Raw genomic sequence first — 15,845 nt, forward strand, 5'->3', positions numbered from 1 at the left:
CTGACTGGAGAGGTGAGCGCTGCTGGGAATGACAGGACTTTATATAGCCGTACAGTTATATTTCTGTGGTGATCCTTTCCCCGTGGTGGACTGTCAAAAGTATTTATTGAAATATGGCAGGGGCAGAAAATACAAAAAACATAAAGACAATCATTAAAATAGTACAAAAATGTGAGAATATATAAGCACAAGACTGAGAAACTGCTCTACAGTTATAGTCAGTATGAACATGAATAAAGGAAGGGATGTAAAAAGGCACCAAACTAAAACCAACATAAGAGGCTATGGCGGGTGGGTGGCGGGTAGTGCTGGAAATGCAGAGGGACAAAATATAGGTGAGAAAGAGAGCACATCTGAGTAAAGGAGAATAGGAATCACACTCAGTCCTAACATCCAACAGCCGAAGACAGTATGGCACAGCTGGGATATGGGACCTATTACTCCAAGCCACCTTATAAAAGATCGGATAGGTATCAGAGATAGGGGCATTAACTTTTTCTTGGAACATGACATTATCAATTCTCTGAACTACATCGGTCAACGAGAAAAGATTTCCTTGAGTTGAAGGCAATGGGGATCCAGGCAGCCATCAGAATGCATTGAAATAATTAGAATTGAGCATATTTGAGGCTAGGGAGCTTAAAACTAAGAATAAAAATGGGGGACAACAATGGGGATGACTGTCGGAACAGCCGTTGTGACATTCTATGAATGGCCACCCAAAAACGATGGGCATGTGGGCAGGACCATCAAATATGGAAGGTAGTGCCTAAGGCACCTGTAAAGCAGAAGGGTGAGACTGTAGGATAAAAGCTGTGTAATCGTCTAGATAAGTCCTATGATCTTCAAGGATCCCATGATGGTGGCCTGCTAACTGCTTTTGCTACTAGGTGTACAACAATCAATCCATTAGGCTGAGGTCAGGGTAGAAACAAGGTTTCACTTCCAGGACACCATAGAGTCAAGCTTAGTATCAGGAGGTGGAGCGTTCAACAGGTTGTATATGAAAGAGAGCCCTGCTCTAAACATGGCCTCTTGAAGCTAGTAGTGGAAATCTCTGGATTGAGTGGGGTAAGAGAAGAAAGAAAATGTGCAGTCCTAAATGCCTGTGAGGTTGGTGTAGCAAAATATTCTTTGGTGAAGATCTGCAGGTTACAAAGGAGGTCATTGTGGTGGCAAAATCGAGCATGCCTCCACCAAACAACTCAGGGAACAAGCCAGGAGGGAAGAAGGGGTTATATATGGAGATGTATCATGTGCCTGCAAATACACAGCCCCTTATAAGGCCGAATGAAATTAAAAATGTATTTCTGAAGGGAGGCTAAAGCAGAGGAGATTACCGGGATTGGGAAGATGCAAAAGTAATAGAGAATCTGGGGTGAGGTACAGAATAAACTCTACCTATAGAGTGGGCAATGCCAAGCAACAAGATCCTATAAAAGTTTTGGGATCAGCATGGCATAGTTCCATTTTAAATGGGCATCTAAAGAATTGCAGAGCTTAAAGCCTCGACTATCCCTAGTATGGAAGCCAAAATTCTGAGCAATCAATTTAGTGGTGGCCGGGGGGACGTTACAGCGTAGAATTTCCAATTTAGATGTAGTAAGCTTAAGGCCGGACAGTTGGGGGAGAGAGTGTTAATCAGATTCAGTAGTGAAACGAAAGGGTTTGTGATCTCCAATCTGCACACCCCTAATATCGGGGGGAGAGCGGATAGCAATCGCCAGGGGCTCTATTGCAAGAGTGAAGGGCTACAGGTAGCAAGGTTGGAGAAAAATTACTTTATACCCAAGTGTAAAAGCGAGAGGGTCTATAGTTAGCAGGCGTGGAAGCGTCTCTCACCAGCTTGGGAATAACTGCGAAGGTTGCGCTGAGCTTATCTTGGAGAAATTTTCCACCCTGTAGAATATAATTAAACATCTGAAGAAGGTGAGAGGATGCTTTTAGATTTCTTATAATATGGAGGGCCCTTGAGGACAGCTGCCTGGTAAGAGGAAACAGAAGGGAGATGGAGAGAGTGGAGAAAGGAGGCAGCTCTCAGGAGTTGGGCCATAGTGGGGGGCAGAATAAAGTTTCTGGTAACACTGGTGGAATTCAGGGTAAATTGAGCTAGGGTTAGAGGTCATAACACCACCAGGTTCCTGTATTTGATAGATGGCATTTAGTCACTAGCGTGCCCTCAGTTTAGAAGCCAATACCTTATCGGGTTTTTTAGCGTACCGGAAAAATCGTGCCTGAGTCCAACACATGACCTTTTCAGTCCATTGCGTCAGGACAGAGTCAAGCTGTAGTTTAACATCTGTGATGCATCATTTTAACTCCTTCCCGACATGCGGAGTACTAGTACGGCAGATGCCGGGTGTTTAACTATGGCAGCTGCCCGGGAGTTGGGCGGCCGCCATAGCCGCCTGGTGTCTGCTATCATACAGCAGACACCATGCGCCAGTGCCCACACCGATCGTGGGCATTGATCCTTCTGGCGCCTCGGTCAAAGCTAATTATCCCAGCAGCGCAATACCGTAAGAAAGTCGCACAAATGCACTTTTTCTTCAAATCCCACCTATTCTGAATTTTTTTTCTAGCTTCCCAGTACATTGGCTGTGTCATGAAGAAAAATTTGTCCTGTAAACATTAAGACTTCATATGGCTCTGAGAGCGGAGAAATGAAAAAGTTATGGGGTTTGGAGGGGGGGGGGGGGTTGCCAAAAAACGAAAATCAAAAAATGCCGTCGGCAGGTAGGGTTAAGCGAGAGACTTCCACTATAAGGGAACCTTGGACTGTGGCTTTATGGGCCACCCAGTTAATAGCCAGGTCAGTATCCAATGCTAAGAGTGTCCGCAGTCCGCCAATGGATATCGACTCATTCAAGCACCAGCTAGAATGTTGAGCAGAGGGGGAATGGAAAGTGATGGCAATCATGACTAGTTCGTGGTCCGACCAGGCACAAGGGATATGGCAGGCATAGATGAGATCGGGGAGTACTGAGGTAGAGAGGAGGATCTCATCAGTCTTAGTATAGTGGTGATGTGCAGGAGAGAAGTGGGTATGGCCCCTCCGATTCCGATTAAAATTACACCAGGCATCCACAACATTAGAGCCTGTCTCTCTTGGCCTTGGAGGAATGCTCATCTCAGAGGGGGAGGAAGAATCCAAGACAGCATTGACCATAAAATTAAAGTCTCTACACCAAATCAATCTAGAAAAATCTAGCAAATTTGTCCTAGCAAAGTACACAACTCGTGGAAGAAGGCTACAGGGAATTCAGTAGGGGCATAAGAACTGACAAAGCTTAAGTGATGGCCAGAAAAAGGACATTGGAGGACGATGTAGAAACCTTGGGGGTCTATTAAAGTACTATCAACCTGTAGGAGAACAGTGGTCCTAGGAAAGACTGCCACTCCTCTAGGGGAGTGGGCGCTAATCATTACATGTTAAAAGAGAGCTGCACAAGTTGGGCAAGCAAAGGTGGGGTCAGACAGGGTCTCGGAGTAATCCCAGACATAATCAAAGGGAGGGAAGTGCTGTAAGGAAAAATGGCATTAATAGGGAATAACCGTAATAATAAACCCAAAGCCAGGGCGAGCATTCAGGGGTTAACTGGAATGCAACAAACCCTGTAGTGCCTAAGGTGCAGGGGGACATGAGAACCGCTGTCATAGCTAACCCCCAAAAGACATTGGGGAAATAAGTAAGTGCAAGAGACTTGGGTAAGGAAGAACAAGTAAATCCAGGGGCCACCCTAAAAAATGGTACAAAAGGCAATAATAATACCACCAGAGTACTAAGTAAGGGGTTCGCTGCGACAGGTCCAGGGTTGGCAGAGAAACAATTGGCAGGTAGAGCCAAAGACCTAAACCCTGGGTTAGCAAATACGACAAACAATCACGTCCAGGGTAGGAAGATGGCAATGAAGAGAATGAACCAAGTCAAATACTCATTGTGAACACTCTGGGACCAGCCCCGGATGGAGTAGATGTTTACGCGTCAACGTCCAGAAGTGGGGGGTCTCTAAGGTAGTGGATCCAGTTCCTTCACCTGTAGCCCTTCACGTTGACGAACCTGGAGACCTTCCTTCAGGGAGAAGATGGGGGTAGTCTTTATCATTGAGAATACAGGTCAAATGAGAGCGGATGCCCCAATGGTAACGTATCTAAGCTTTTTGAGGGTCACAGGGCATAGAGACCTGTATCTGTCCAGAGTAGCCTGGAGCCAAGTCAGCAAAGAATTGGACCAATTGGGCTATTCAAGGTAGAGGTTGCAGATTCCAGGCTCTGGAGAGAGTTTGGTCATAGTATTCAGAATAATGAAGCTTAAGTCACGTTTGGGTTCATGGGGCACTCCAGCACACAATGAATGCGATCCATATGGAGTAGAGTGGGGTCGACTTGCAGGTGTAAAATGAATTCAGTCAGTGCATTAGTGAGTTCAGTGGAAAAAAACTGTTGAATTTTAGTTAAGAGGGCTGAAGAGTCAAAGTCGGCCATGTGTTCTTGGTCAGAGGTCGCAAGCGAGGTAGTGCTGCTATGGAGTGAGCCACCTTTGGCTGGGCCAGAGAGACAGGGGACCCGACCCCCAAATAGCATATAGCTATAAGTGAAGGCAGGTGTTCTCTGGATGTGCGTCCGGTCAGCTCTAGCATAAGGTCTCGTCCCCCCATGGTGGTCTTTTAGATGGCAGATGCTAATAACATTTTCATAACACTTTTTGGATTTTTAATACCGTAACTTATTTTCTATTTTGGTAGTTTTATTTAATTTTTACCCTTCCTGTTGAGATTATTGTAACCCTGGAACGCCTGGGGTGAATCCTCAGCCTTTGTATACCTACCAGAGGATACCAGAGGATATACACTTACTATACTGGAACCCATCCATAGCAATAACAGACCTTTTTTCAAAAATTAAAAAAAAAAATTGAGTTTGTGTCATTGTGCTTTCAGGTTCCTATAAGGTGTCAGGATGTCTCTGTCTATCTCTCCATGGAGGAGTGGGAGTACCTAGAAGGACACAAGGATCAGTATGAGGACGTTATGGTGGACAATCTTAAGACTCTCACATCATTGGGTAAGATGAGGCCTTCCATGTCTTGAACGTCGAGATGTTGTCTGCAAAGCGCCGCTTTGGTTTTGTTAGATGGTGTACTTGTGTGCCTTGTACTCAATTGTACTTGCCAGTATTTGGGCGCGATTTCTCAGGGGGGACAGTAGGCTCAGTGCACAACAGACTTTTTCAGGCAAGGCATGGCCATACCCTTTCTGGATATTGCCATGCCCACTTGTGACTTGGACATGAAATAGGCTGGCCTTACCCTTTAGAGGACGTGGCCGGCAAATAAAGTGACCAAGTCACCTATAAAATGCATTACTTCCTCTCAGTGCTAGCAGGATGGCATCTCCAGATTGAAGATAATTCCAGGCCCAGCAAGTGGAGGGTCCAGTACAGCCCAGCTTACCCCACTGACTTGTGGGCGCACTGATAGCATTCACAAGACAGGCAGCACACCCATCACGTACGACATCGTGCATTTATTTTGCCGCTGAATTTGTTACATCGTGCGGTAAAAATCCATTCTACTTCTCTGTATGTTCCAGTCTTGTTGTTTTCTGCTGTAAAAAGAATCATTATGTGAACAGGGATCAGCAAGAAATGTCCATTGAAGATCTTTCCATTAATGATGTTTTATCAGCCAATGAATTGTAGACTGTATTTGGGAGGAATCACATGTTGTTCATTGAAACTTGCATGAATTGTAGTAAATCTGGTCAATCTCTGCTTCTGTGACTGTACAAATAACATTTTAGGCTAAAGGCGCTGCCGAGCGTCCGCACCCGCTGCTTTCAACGTTTGCATTGCACAGGCCGAAATTCAGGGTTCACCCCATAACACTAATTAGTATGTTGCAGGCCTACAAGCCAAAGTGCAGGTTTTATACGCAGCATGTGAATAGGATTCTACTATCCATTCACTGTGCCACTACCGTAAATAGCCGCAGGACAGGGCCACAAATCCCCCCCCCCCAGGAGGAGCCGGCCATTTGGGCTAGTAATGTGTCCGATTCTTAGCCTATTTTAGGCCTTTGTAACGTTTGGTTTCACATTCTACACATAATGGTTTACATCCCAATAGACATCATTGTATCATGATTTTTTTTTTGTCTTTTTATAGTGGGGCAAGTTGAAGATCTTATTGTCAAAATTTTTGGGGTGAAATAACTTTGTTTTGGGGGTATATCAGGGAAAAATGGTGATTTTGCCATAGTACCAAGTATTGAGAATTGTACCAGTTTGTAGGGTTGTAGGACGCCAAATATGTATAATAAATAATCAATTTTTTGGGTGGGAACTACTTTATTTTTTCACAATCCCATGCCCCGTGCATTATAAATAATATATACTGTGTTACTATGAATATATTCTTTATTTGTTTATTCTATTTTTAATCTAAATAAATATTTTTTAAATTTTTTTTTTTTTTTCCATTTTTAAACAAAATATTTTTAATAGGGAGTGATACTTTTTTTATTTTTATTTTTTTAAAGCTAAACTTTTGGACAACTTTTGATTTTTCTGGCAGTATTTGCGTCCTTAATAGATTTTTGTATTTTTTTTATATTCTTTCTGTGAAATCCGGCATTTCTATAGTCTTTCCCCTATTGAGATTTGTCCCCACTCCTCACTGTATATGGTTTATGGGCTCATGTGTAATGCAGGGAAGCAGAGGCTGGGGAGGGCGAGTTCACACAGTTATATTTCAGGCAGTATAAATCATAGAAACGTGATCCTGGTTTGGTATTAAAGGAGATTCTCAGCTTTCATGTGACACTGCCAATATCTCACTGCCGACTGTACCATGCGACACCAGAAAACGTCTGTTTTTTTTTTTTTTGGGGGGGGGGGTTATAATGGCCAAGATATACCGTATATACTCGAGTATAAGCCAAATTTTTTAGCCCAGTTTTTGTGCTGAAAAAGCCCCCCTCGGCTTATACTCGAGTCAGCAAAAAAAAAATATATATATTTTTTTTTTTTAGGAGGGGGAGGGGGGTCTATGACCAGCCACAATATTAATGTATAGAATCTCCCATAAAATAGTGCAAAAAAAAAAAATTGTAAATCCCTCCTTTCCCTGGAATACATACAAAAGTAGAAAATGACTGTGACACACATGCACATTAGGTATCCCTGTGCCTGACAGTGCCCGGTCTACTGAATATAGGGGATCTGCAGTGCTCCTGTTCCGCCAGGAAGGGGTTAATAGGAGCACTGCAGATCCCCTATAGTCAGCCAGGCTGAATTACAAGTGAGGAAGAAAAAACAGTCCTCAAGCTCAGGGAGGGGGCAGACAGACAACCAAACACCCCCTCCCCTTCCCCAGCACCCAGCAACTACTGCACCCAAAAACGCCGACCATTTTAATTTTTTTACATTTTCCAGTAGCTGCTGCATTCCCCCCACCCCCACCCCCCTCGGCTTACACTCGAGTCAATAATTTTTCTCAGTTTTTTGCGGTAAAATTAGGGGCCTCGGCTTATATTCGGGTCGGCTTATACTCGAGTATATATGGTAACTGTGTGAACCTCCTAGCATTATTTTCCCTGCATTAGACACAATGAGAAGCAGGGGCAGCTCTCCATAGATAACCAAGGGAAGAGAGGCGGATTTCATAGAAAGGAGCCAAAACTTAAAGGCGTTGGCCACTTTCAGACCAATATTGACAAACAAATGTACAATAAAAAGATATACAATTTTCCAATATACTTTCTGTATAAATTCCTCACGGTTTTCTAGATTTCTGCTTGCTGTCATTCATTCTGTTACTTCTAGAGGATAAAACTCTGACCATGGTCATGTGATGTACGGTCCATGGTCATGTGATGTACGGTCCATGGTCATGTGATTTACGGTCCATGGTCATGTGATTTACGGTCCATGGTCATGTGATGAGCACACAGGTGCACAGCTGATTACCAGGCAGATGTCTGATTACTGTGCTGTGACTGTAACAAGCGGCACCTGTGTCCTCATCACATAACCATGGACCGTAAATCACATGACCATGGACCGTACATCACATGACCATGGACCGTACATCACATGACCATGGACCGTACATCACATGACCATGGACCGTACATCACATGACCATGGACCGTAAATCACATGACCATGGTCAGCCTTTTATCCTCTAGAAGTAACAGAATGAATGACAGCAAGCAGAAATCTAGAAAACCGTGAGGAATTGATACAGAAAGTATATTGGAACATTGTATAGCTTTTTATTGTACATTTGTCAATATTGGTCCGAAAGTGGCCAACCCCTTTAATAAAGTATATTGCATTCTTTACACAAATCCTGCCAATGGGAGCTGAGCTGCAGTAACAACACCCGGTCAATATAATACAGTGTACACTATGACTAAGGGGCCCGCACACCTTGAAACACGTAAGCGGCCTTGCACTGTACCCCACGGTGTTTCATTACTGGAAAAAAAAAAGTGGAGCTTTCATCTATTTGTCACTATGCTGGAAACACATCAAGTTTTTGTATTTTTCAGCCCTGGAGTCCAAAGGATTGTCCGCACACTCTTTTGTTGCTACCGTCGGCAGCTTCACCTGACCAGTTTTCGTTTTTTAGTGTATGGAGCTATCCGCTTCTGGCTCCGTGCACTGTATACTGCGGGCATCGGATACAGCTCCGAACTGATCCAGGAGGGGCAATAATTGAATAGTAATGTGGGCCCTTGTGTTTGGTTATTATTTATGTGTCTTCCACAGATGTATTTAGTAGGGAAGAAACACCAGAGAGATGTCCTGTGTATTCTGGGAACTGTCCAGAGGAAAATCAGAATATGCCACAGGATCATGAGGTAGATGGTACAGCCAAATGCTGTGTATGATAATGTTCAGTCTCCGGTAATGAATGTTATGCTGTTATTTTTTCTTGAATTATTTACATATAACCATTACCAAGCAATAGACAATACATTTACATAACACTTTAATAGAATACAATGGCAGCATGCATGGCTACGTGGTAAGTGGCCGCATCACGGTCTCTGTGTGCCTTGACCATTGAACTTCTCCAGATGTCTTGTTAATTGTCTATTATTTGTTCCATACAAACTAGGCCGCAGATGTGCAGGATATTAAAGTTGAAGTCCTAACACAAGAAGAGTCGTATGTGAATGTAATGCAGCCGTGTAAAGAGGAGGAAAGTCCTACAGATATCACCGCCGGTGAGTAAATAGCTGGTTACTCCGCACCCTAGAGACTATAAAACTGCTCATGTGCATTAAAGGGGACCTTGTTGTATGTCGGCTTGTTGGATACCGCTAACAAGCCAACAGTGAGCTGAATTCAGCTTTCCCAGTATGCGCCCCTGGCCTAGAGATATCGGTGCCGTCCCCATTGTCAGAAGGGCAGGCCTTACAGTCTAGAGCAGCGGTTCTCAACCTGTGGGTCACGACCCCGGCGGAGGTCGAATGACCAAAACACAGGGGTCGCCACATACTTCCCAACCGTCCCGGTCGGTGGGAGGTATGTCCCGGTTTCAACTGATCGGCGCCCGGAGGACGCCGATGAGTTGAAAACACAGGCGATTAAAGCAGGAGCTAACAACTGTATGTGTAGCCGCAATGTGATGACGTCACATCGTGGCTAAAACTATATAAGTGAGCGGGGGAGCGTGGAGCATTGGAAGGTGAGTGTAAGTGTTTTTTTTTTTTGTTTTAAACATAAAGGTACAACTTAATGAAGGGGCAGATGAGGAGGAAGGGAGGGGGGGGGACGGCATGACACTGGGGGCAGAGATGGCGGGACATGAAACTGTGGGCAGATGAAGGGGGGCGGCATGACACTGGGGGCAGAGATGGAGGGACATAAAGCTCTGGGCAGAGATGGGGGAACATGAAACTGTGGGCAGATGAAGGGGGGTACGGCTTGACACTGGAGGCAGAGATGTGGGGGCATTAAACTGGGGAAGAGATGGGGGACATGAAACTGGGGGCAGAGATGGAAGGGACATGAAACTGGGGGCAGAGATGGAGGGGGGACATGAAACTGGGGGAAGATGAAGGGGTTTTATGAAACTGGGGGAGAGATGGCGGGGGGACATATAATGTACGGGTAACTGTAGGAGGATTATACTGTGTGGGAGCACATGAAAAATGAATGAGAATGGGCGGAGTCAACATAAAAGTGGGCGGAGCTAAATTCACATATTTTGTCCCTCTTGCTAATCTTCAAAAGTTGGGAGGTATGCCTAAATCCATCAGAAAATACATATTTCTGATGGCTTTAGCCACTGAGAAGCCGCGCTACTGTCTGCAGCAGCGCTATTCAGCTGGAACGCACGCCGTTATCGACGCGTGTTCCAAACTGAATGGGGTCACTGCAACATGAGGAACTGTATTGCGGGGTCACAGCATTAGAAAGGTTGAGAACCACTGGTCTAGAGTCACCTCTACCTGACAGTACAAGTCTATGGAAGAGTACTGTCGATGACGCTAGGCTGTAAGGCTCGCCTTTCAGACAGAGGGGAGTTATCGGTTCTGGTAATTTCCCGCATCGGGGCGCACAAATTTACAATCTCACCTATCACGGGTCCTTCATTCAAGGTTGCATCAAAGCATCACATTTTTTAAAATGCGTGTTGCTTGTTAAACATTGTCTCAACCGAGCTTTCAGCATCTGGCATGTCAGATGTCGTATCCTATGTTTGGGCAGTAGTTCAGTTGCTGATAGAAATCTGGCTGAGGCTTCTTCCTTTCACCCCATTGTAAAAGCATATGGGGGAGTTATGAGGGAAAGCCATGGCTAGAAGTTCTTGTACATTTTAAGGCCATGACATACCGTATATCTTTGGTACAATGGGGTTAATGTTGTTAGGTTAGAACTGCTTATTGTACCCCGTTCTACTGACTTAAAGGGGTATTCCCATTACGCTTGTTCACCAACCTGCAGGCTGTCTGCTCTCTTCACTTCCTGGTCTTCTCGGCACATTGGTGGGCGGGGTTTCACTTGCTCTGCTATCTGCTATGTTTGCAGTCAGTAATGAGGGATTGGTGAAAATGCATTACCACAGTATGAAGCTGATGTAGAGGCTAATGTAGCAGAGCTGGATTTGAGTCAGTTTGCAAAACTTACCGAGGTACCGGACTCCCTCTCTCAGCCCTTATCAGCCAAATTCATTTAAAACGACTGATAAGTGGAAGAGCAGGAGATAAGAGCTCAGAAATCCCGTAGCTCTCACCTCCCCCTCCCCTATCTGAGGAGCTCTGTTGCTTGTCTGTGGCAGAGACATACACAGCTCCGAGCTGCTCCCAGCCCCTCCCTCCCCCCCCCCCCCTCGAGAGCAGTTTTGTAGTTTTGATAAAGCAATGCATTTAGAAAAAGTCTTATATCCGCATAAACTAACAGTATAGATAGGATCCTTGTTATGGGACAACCCCTTTTAAGGGAAATTATTTGGGCGATTTAGGACACTAAACCACCAATAGGCTCTTATGAACCAGGGGTTTAGTGTTCCAAATAGCCCTGTTATGAAGCCATCCGTGCCCGCAATAAAAAATAAAAAAGCTTTATGATCAGCCTATCGTGTCCTCCCCGAACCGGAAGAGTTCTTCACTGACACCAGAGGAGTGCACTTGTGTATTGAAGCTGCGGTGCGCGCCCTCGGCATCACTGAAGAACTGCGCAGACTTCAGGAGCACCAGAGATGAGTCCGATGATTCTTATCAGACTCATTTCTAAGTGTAAAGGTTTTGGTTTTTTTGGTTTTTTTTTTTAATGGTGGATTTATAAACCCCCTGTGTATAAAGACCACTGTATGGTTTAGTGTCCCAAATCGACACAACCAGTTTCTTTTAATCTACATTCTGGATCACAGACTCCATTCTAGAACAAAACCTGTCTAAAATCACACACAGAAAAGTCCTGCATGCATCATAGAAAAAACAGACGATACTAAACACATCCCATAATGGTCAATTGGTATCTGTTGTTTGTCTATCCTCAGAAGGATCGGTTTTAATATTTCGTCTGTTCTTCAGTGCCTACAAAGGAACATAACAACAGACCGAAGCTAACACAAATGTGAACTGCTTTCCTTACTGTGTTTTAAAGGTTTTACAATTTTAAGATTATTTTGTTTTCTTTTCAGCGGGCGTCTGCACCGAAAACTTTGCAGGAAATTCCCTTTCATCTCTGGATTATGATGTCAAATATAACAAAATCATCGAGGACAGCCATGGAGAACATTTCAGAACACTGACCACAAATGTCCCCTGTGTCGTCTATAGCGAAGATCTATCTACTTCGCCTATGGAACCTTCACCTGGACAGTTTCAGATTGTTACCCAAAGTACAGAAGAGTTGGGAGATAAACTATTCCCCTGCTCTGAATGTGGAAAACATTTTAAAAAGAAATCTATTCTATCTATGCATGAAAAAATTCACAGAGGTGAGCGGCCATTTTTATGTTCAGAATGTGGGAAAAGTTTTCGCCAGAAGTCCGATCTTTTTAAACATCAAAGAAGACACCGAGGAGAAGAACCGTACTCATGCCCAGAATGTGGGAAAGGTTTTCAACAAAAATCAGATCTCACTGTACATCAGAGATCTCACACAGGGGAGAAGCCATATGCATGTTCTGAATGCGGCAAATGTTTTATGAAGAAATCCGTCCTTGTTATGCATCACAGAATTCACACAGGTGAGAAGCCATTCTCATGTCCAGAATGTGGAAAATCTTTTCGGCAGAAGTCCGATCTCATTGTTCATCAAAGAAGGCACAAAAAGGAAGAGCCATTTTCATGTCCAAAATGTGAGAGACATTTTCTACAGAAATCTGATCTCATTGCACATCAGAGAACTCACACAGAGGAGAGGCCACACTCATGTTCTGAATGTGGGAAGTGTTTTACAAGGAAGTCGCTTCTTATTGAACATCAGAGAATTCACACAGGAGAGAAGCCATATGCATGTACGGAATGTGGAAAGTGTTTTAGCCAGAAGGCCGATCTTGTTAAACATAGGGTAATCCATACAGGGGAGAAGCCATTTTCCTGTTCGGAATGTGGGAAATGTTTCAGTAGGAAATCCTATCTGATGGAACATTGTATAACTCACACAGGGGTGAAGCCGTTTTCATGTACTGAATGTGGGAAATGCTTTACAAGGAAATCAAGTGTTATTGTACATCAGATGACTCACACAGGAGAGAAGCCATTCCCATGTCCAGAATGTGGGAAACGTTTCAGTCACAAGTCTGATCTTGTGAAACATTATAGAAGTCACACCGGGGAGAAGCCATTTGCATGTCCAGAATGTGGGAGAAGCTTTAGCTACAAGTCTGATCTTGTCAAACACCACAGAAGTCACACAGAGGAGAAGCCATTTTCATGTCCAGACTGTGGAAACTGCTATAGCCAGAAGTCCGATCTTGTTAAACATCAGAGAAATCACACAGAGGAGAAGCCATACTCCTGCTCTGAATGCGGGAAATGTTTTAGACAAAAATCAACCCTTGTTACACATCAGAGAATTCACACGGGAGAGAAGCCATTTCCATGTTCAGATTGTGGGAAATGTTTTAGACATAAATCAGATGTTGTTAAGCATCAGTTAATCCATACAGGAGAGCGGCCATTTTCATGCTCCGAATGTGGGAAATGTTACAAACAAAGGTCCGCTTTAGCTCAGCATAAGAAGCGAAGCCATTTTCAGATTCAGAATGAAGCAAATGCTTCACCTCAGGTATTGTGAGCCGTGAGAAATGCGTTAAAAACACTGATATCAGAATTTTTTTTTTTTTTTTTCACATTTTATTTTTCAAACGTGCTCACAAACTACTTGTACTATTATGGCTGTATTATATCTCGCAATAAGGCGATATCTACATAACTGTGGTAATAAAAACTATTCCGATGGATATTTTCCTGGATGTCTCATGGGCTCGAGTCTATGGGGGATCCATGAAAAATGCCAGAAATGAGACGCGCAGTTTTTTTTTATGGTCTGTGAATAATTTTATTTGAAATTACTGGGGCACATTTACAATTAGTGCTTGTTTTATACAGTGCAAATTTAGACTAGACGGTAGGGTTGAGCGATTGTGTTCGGAAAAGATCGGATTCCGATCGGCGATCGAGAAAAGTTCACGATCGCCATCGGAATTCCGAACACGATCTTTTTATGTGGGATCGAGATCGGTGATTTTTCCCACAATGCATTGCTTAGCCTTCACACTGCGTATACGCTGTATATTCAGTGTGAAGGCTCCGCTGCAGTTCCATAGGAATGAATGGAAGCAGCCGACACACAGCCTTAACCCCCTGCGCGCCGGCTGCCTCCATTCATTCGAATGGAAGGCTAAACTAAATCTCTAGCAGCTACTTACCTCTAGAGATGGCTGCTCCAGTGCCCTCCTTCTTCTTGCCTCGCTGCCCCGCCTCCCAGGTTAGTGTTTAAATCGCTAGGTAGGCGGGGCTTGTGGCTTAGAGTGTGGGCGGGTAGAGGGCGGGGAGGCGTGACGTCTCCCCTCCCAGTACCCACCCACACTCTCCTAACCTGGCAAGGAGGGGGCAGCGAAGGAAGAAAAGCAGCGGGGAGCAGCAGTGAGGCGAAGAATGAAGGCACGGGGCACAGGAGCAGCCATCTCTGGAGCTAAGTGGACACCAGGGGGTAGGATTGCTTTTAAAATCCGATCTCCGATTAATAAAAAAAATCCCATTGACTTGCATTGGGATCGGAATTGGGATCGAGATCGGGTTCGAATGAAAAATGATCGGAAATCGGATTTTAAAATCGATCCTGAAAAGTCAAGATCGGCTCAACTCTACTAGACGGTCCTCAGCTGCTCCAGGTTTATCAAGGTATCTGATGCTGTTTGATAAATCTGGCGTATTGTTAGACTGTCTAGTCTTAGATTACACCTCTTACTGGTTGGCTTAGGCTGGTCTTACACGACCGTAGTTTTAGACCGTAAATGGTCCGCAATTGCGGGTTTTAAATTGCGGACCAAGTGTTTTCTATGCGGCCTCTTACACCACCATAGATTTTGTCCGTGGTGTGGCGTACCGTAACCATGGTCCAGACAGTATACCGCATGTCCGTAATGGCCGTGTTTTTACGGCACGGACTGTCCCATACAAGTCTATGGGCACGTACAGTTTTGCGGATATACACTGAACATACTTCAGTGTATATCCACATTTGCGGATGTCAACATTGCAATTGGGGGTGTGTGTTGTTTTTTTGCGGATCCGCAAAAAAACGGTTGCACATGGAGCCTTGCGGAAGCCCTTTGTGGTTGGACACGGACGTCTGCGGAATGAGTTTTTTGAGTGAAATTTGTGTTGCGGACCCGCAAATTGCGGACCACAAAAACCACTACGGTCGTGTAAGACCAGCCTTAAAAGTTTTGGTGTGTTTTTGGTGCACACTGTCACAAATTAGACCACATCCCTTTTCCAATAGACTTCGACCCTTATTCTTTCGAGTCATAAAAGTATCTCAAACACTTGACAAAAGCGTCAATAAGAATGTTGGACAGGTCTTTGGTGCAAATTACGTCAGAATTTTGGCAGTTTGTTAGAACAATCTCTCCTACTATAAACAGGAAGAACATAATGTGAAGTTGTCTAATGCTGTCCTCCACCCTGCACAGCTCCAGACACCTTACCAAAGTCCTGGTAATGCACCATCTCCACACAGGACCACCTCAGACAATCGCTTCAGACATACCCTCTAAACCCTATGTCTACATGAGCTCCGAAGAGGGAAGTACTTCAATGATTTTATAGGGTTATTACAGTTATTTTATATTACTGCCGTATGCATAGGATA

The 15,845-nt window shown here is 44.3% G+C and overlaps 2 protein-coding genes across 3 annotated transcripts in view; both read left to right on the forward strand.

The window, feature by feature from the left end:
* LOC142186397 (uncharacterized) overlaps window positions 1-14,036 on the forward strand; it is a 41,905-nt gene extending 27,869 nt beyond the window's left edge. Inside the window, exons 4-7 of one of the 2 annotated variants that reach the window (XM_075261246.1) lie at window positions 4,941-5,064; window positions 8,775-8,866; window positions 9,127-9,235; window positions 12,160-14,036. In XM_075261246.1, coding sequence (XP_075117347.1) covers window positions 4,941-5,064; window positions 8,775-8,866; window positions 9,127-9,235; window positions 12,160-13,763 — 1,929 coding nt within the window. In that variant the 3' untranslated portion in view covers window positions 13,764-14,036. The remainder of the gene's footprint in view (window positions 1-4,940; window positions 5,065-8,774; window positions 8,867-9,126; window positions 9,236-12,159) is intronic. The other variant, XM_075261247.1, reaches the window with a different exon arrangement.
* Window positions 1-15,845, forward strand: part of LOC142186402 (uncharacterized) — a 214,353-nt gene that overhangs the window by 27,871 nt on the left and 170,637 nt on the right. The window lies entirely within an intron of this gene.

This window comes from Leptodactylus fuscus (genome assembly GCF_031893055.1).
Source record: "Leptodactylus fuscus isolate aLepFus1 chromosome 10 unlocalized genomic scaffold, aLepFus1.hap2 SUPER_10_unloc_1, whole genome shotgun sequence".
Taxonomy (NCBI): Eukaryota; Metazoa; Chordata; class Amphibia; order Anura; family Leptodactylidae; genus Leptodactylus; species Leptodactylus fuscus.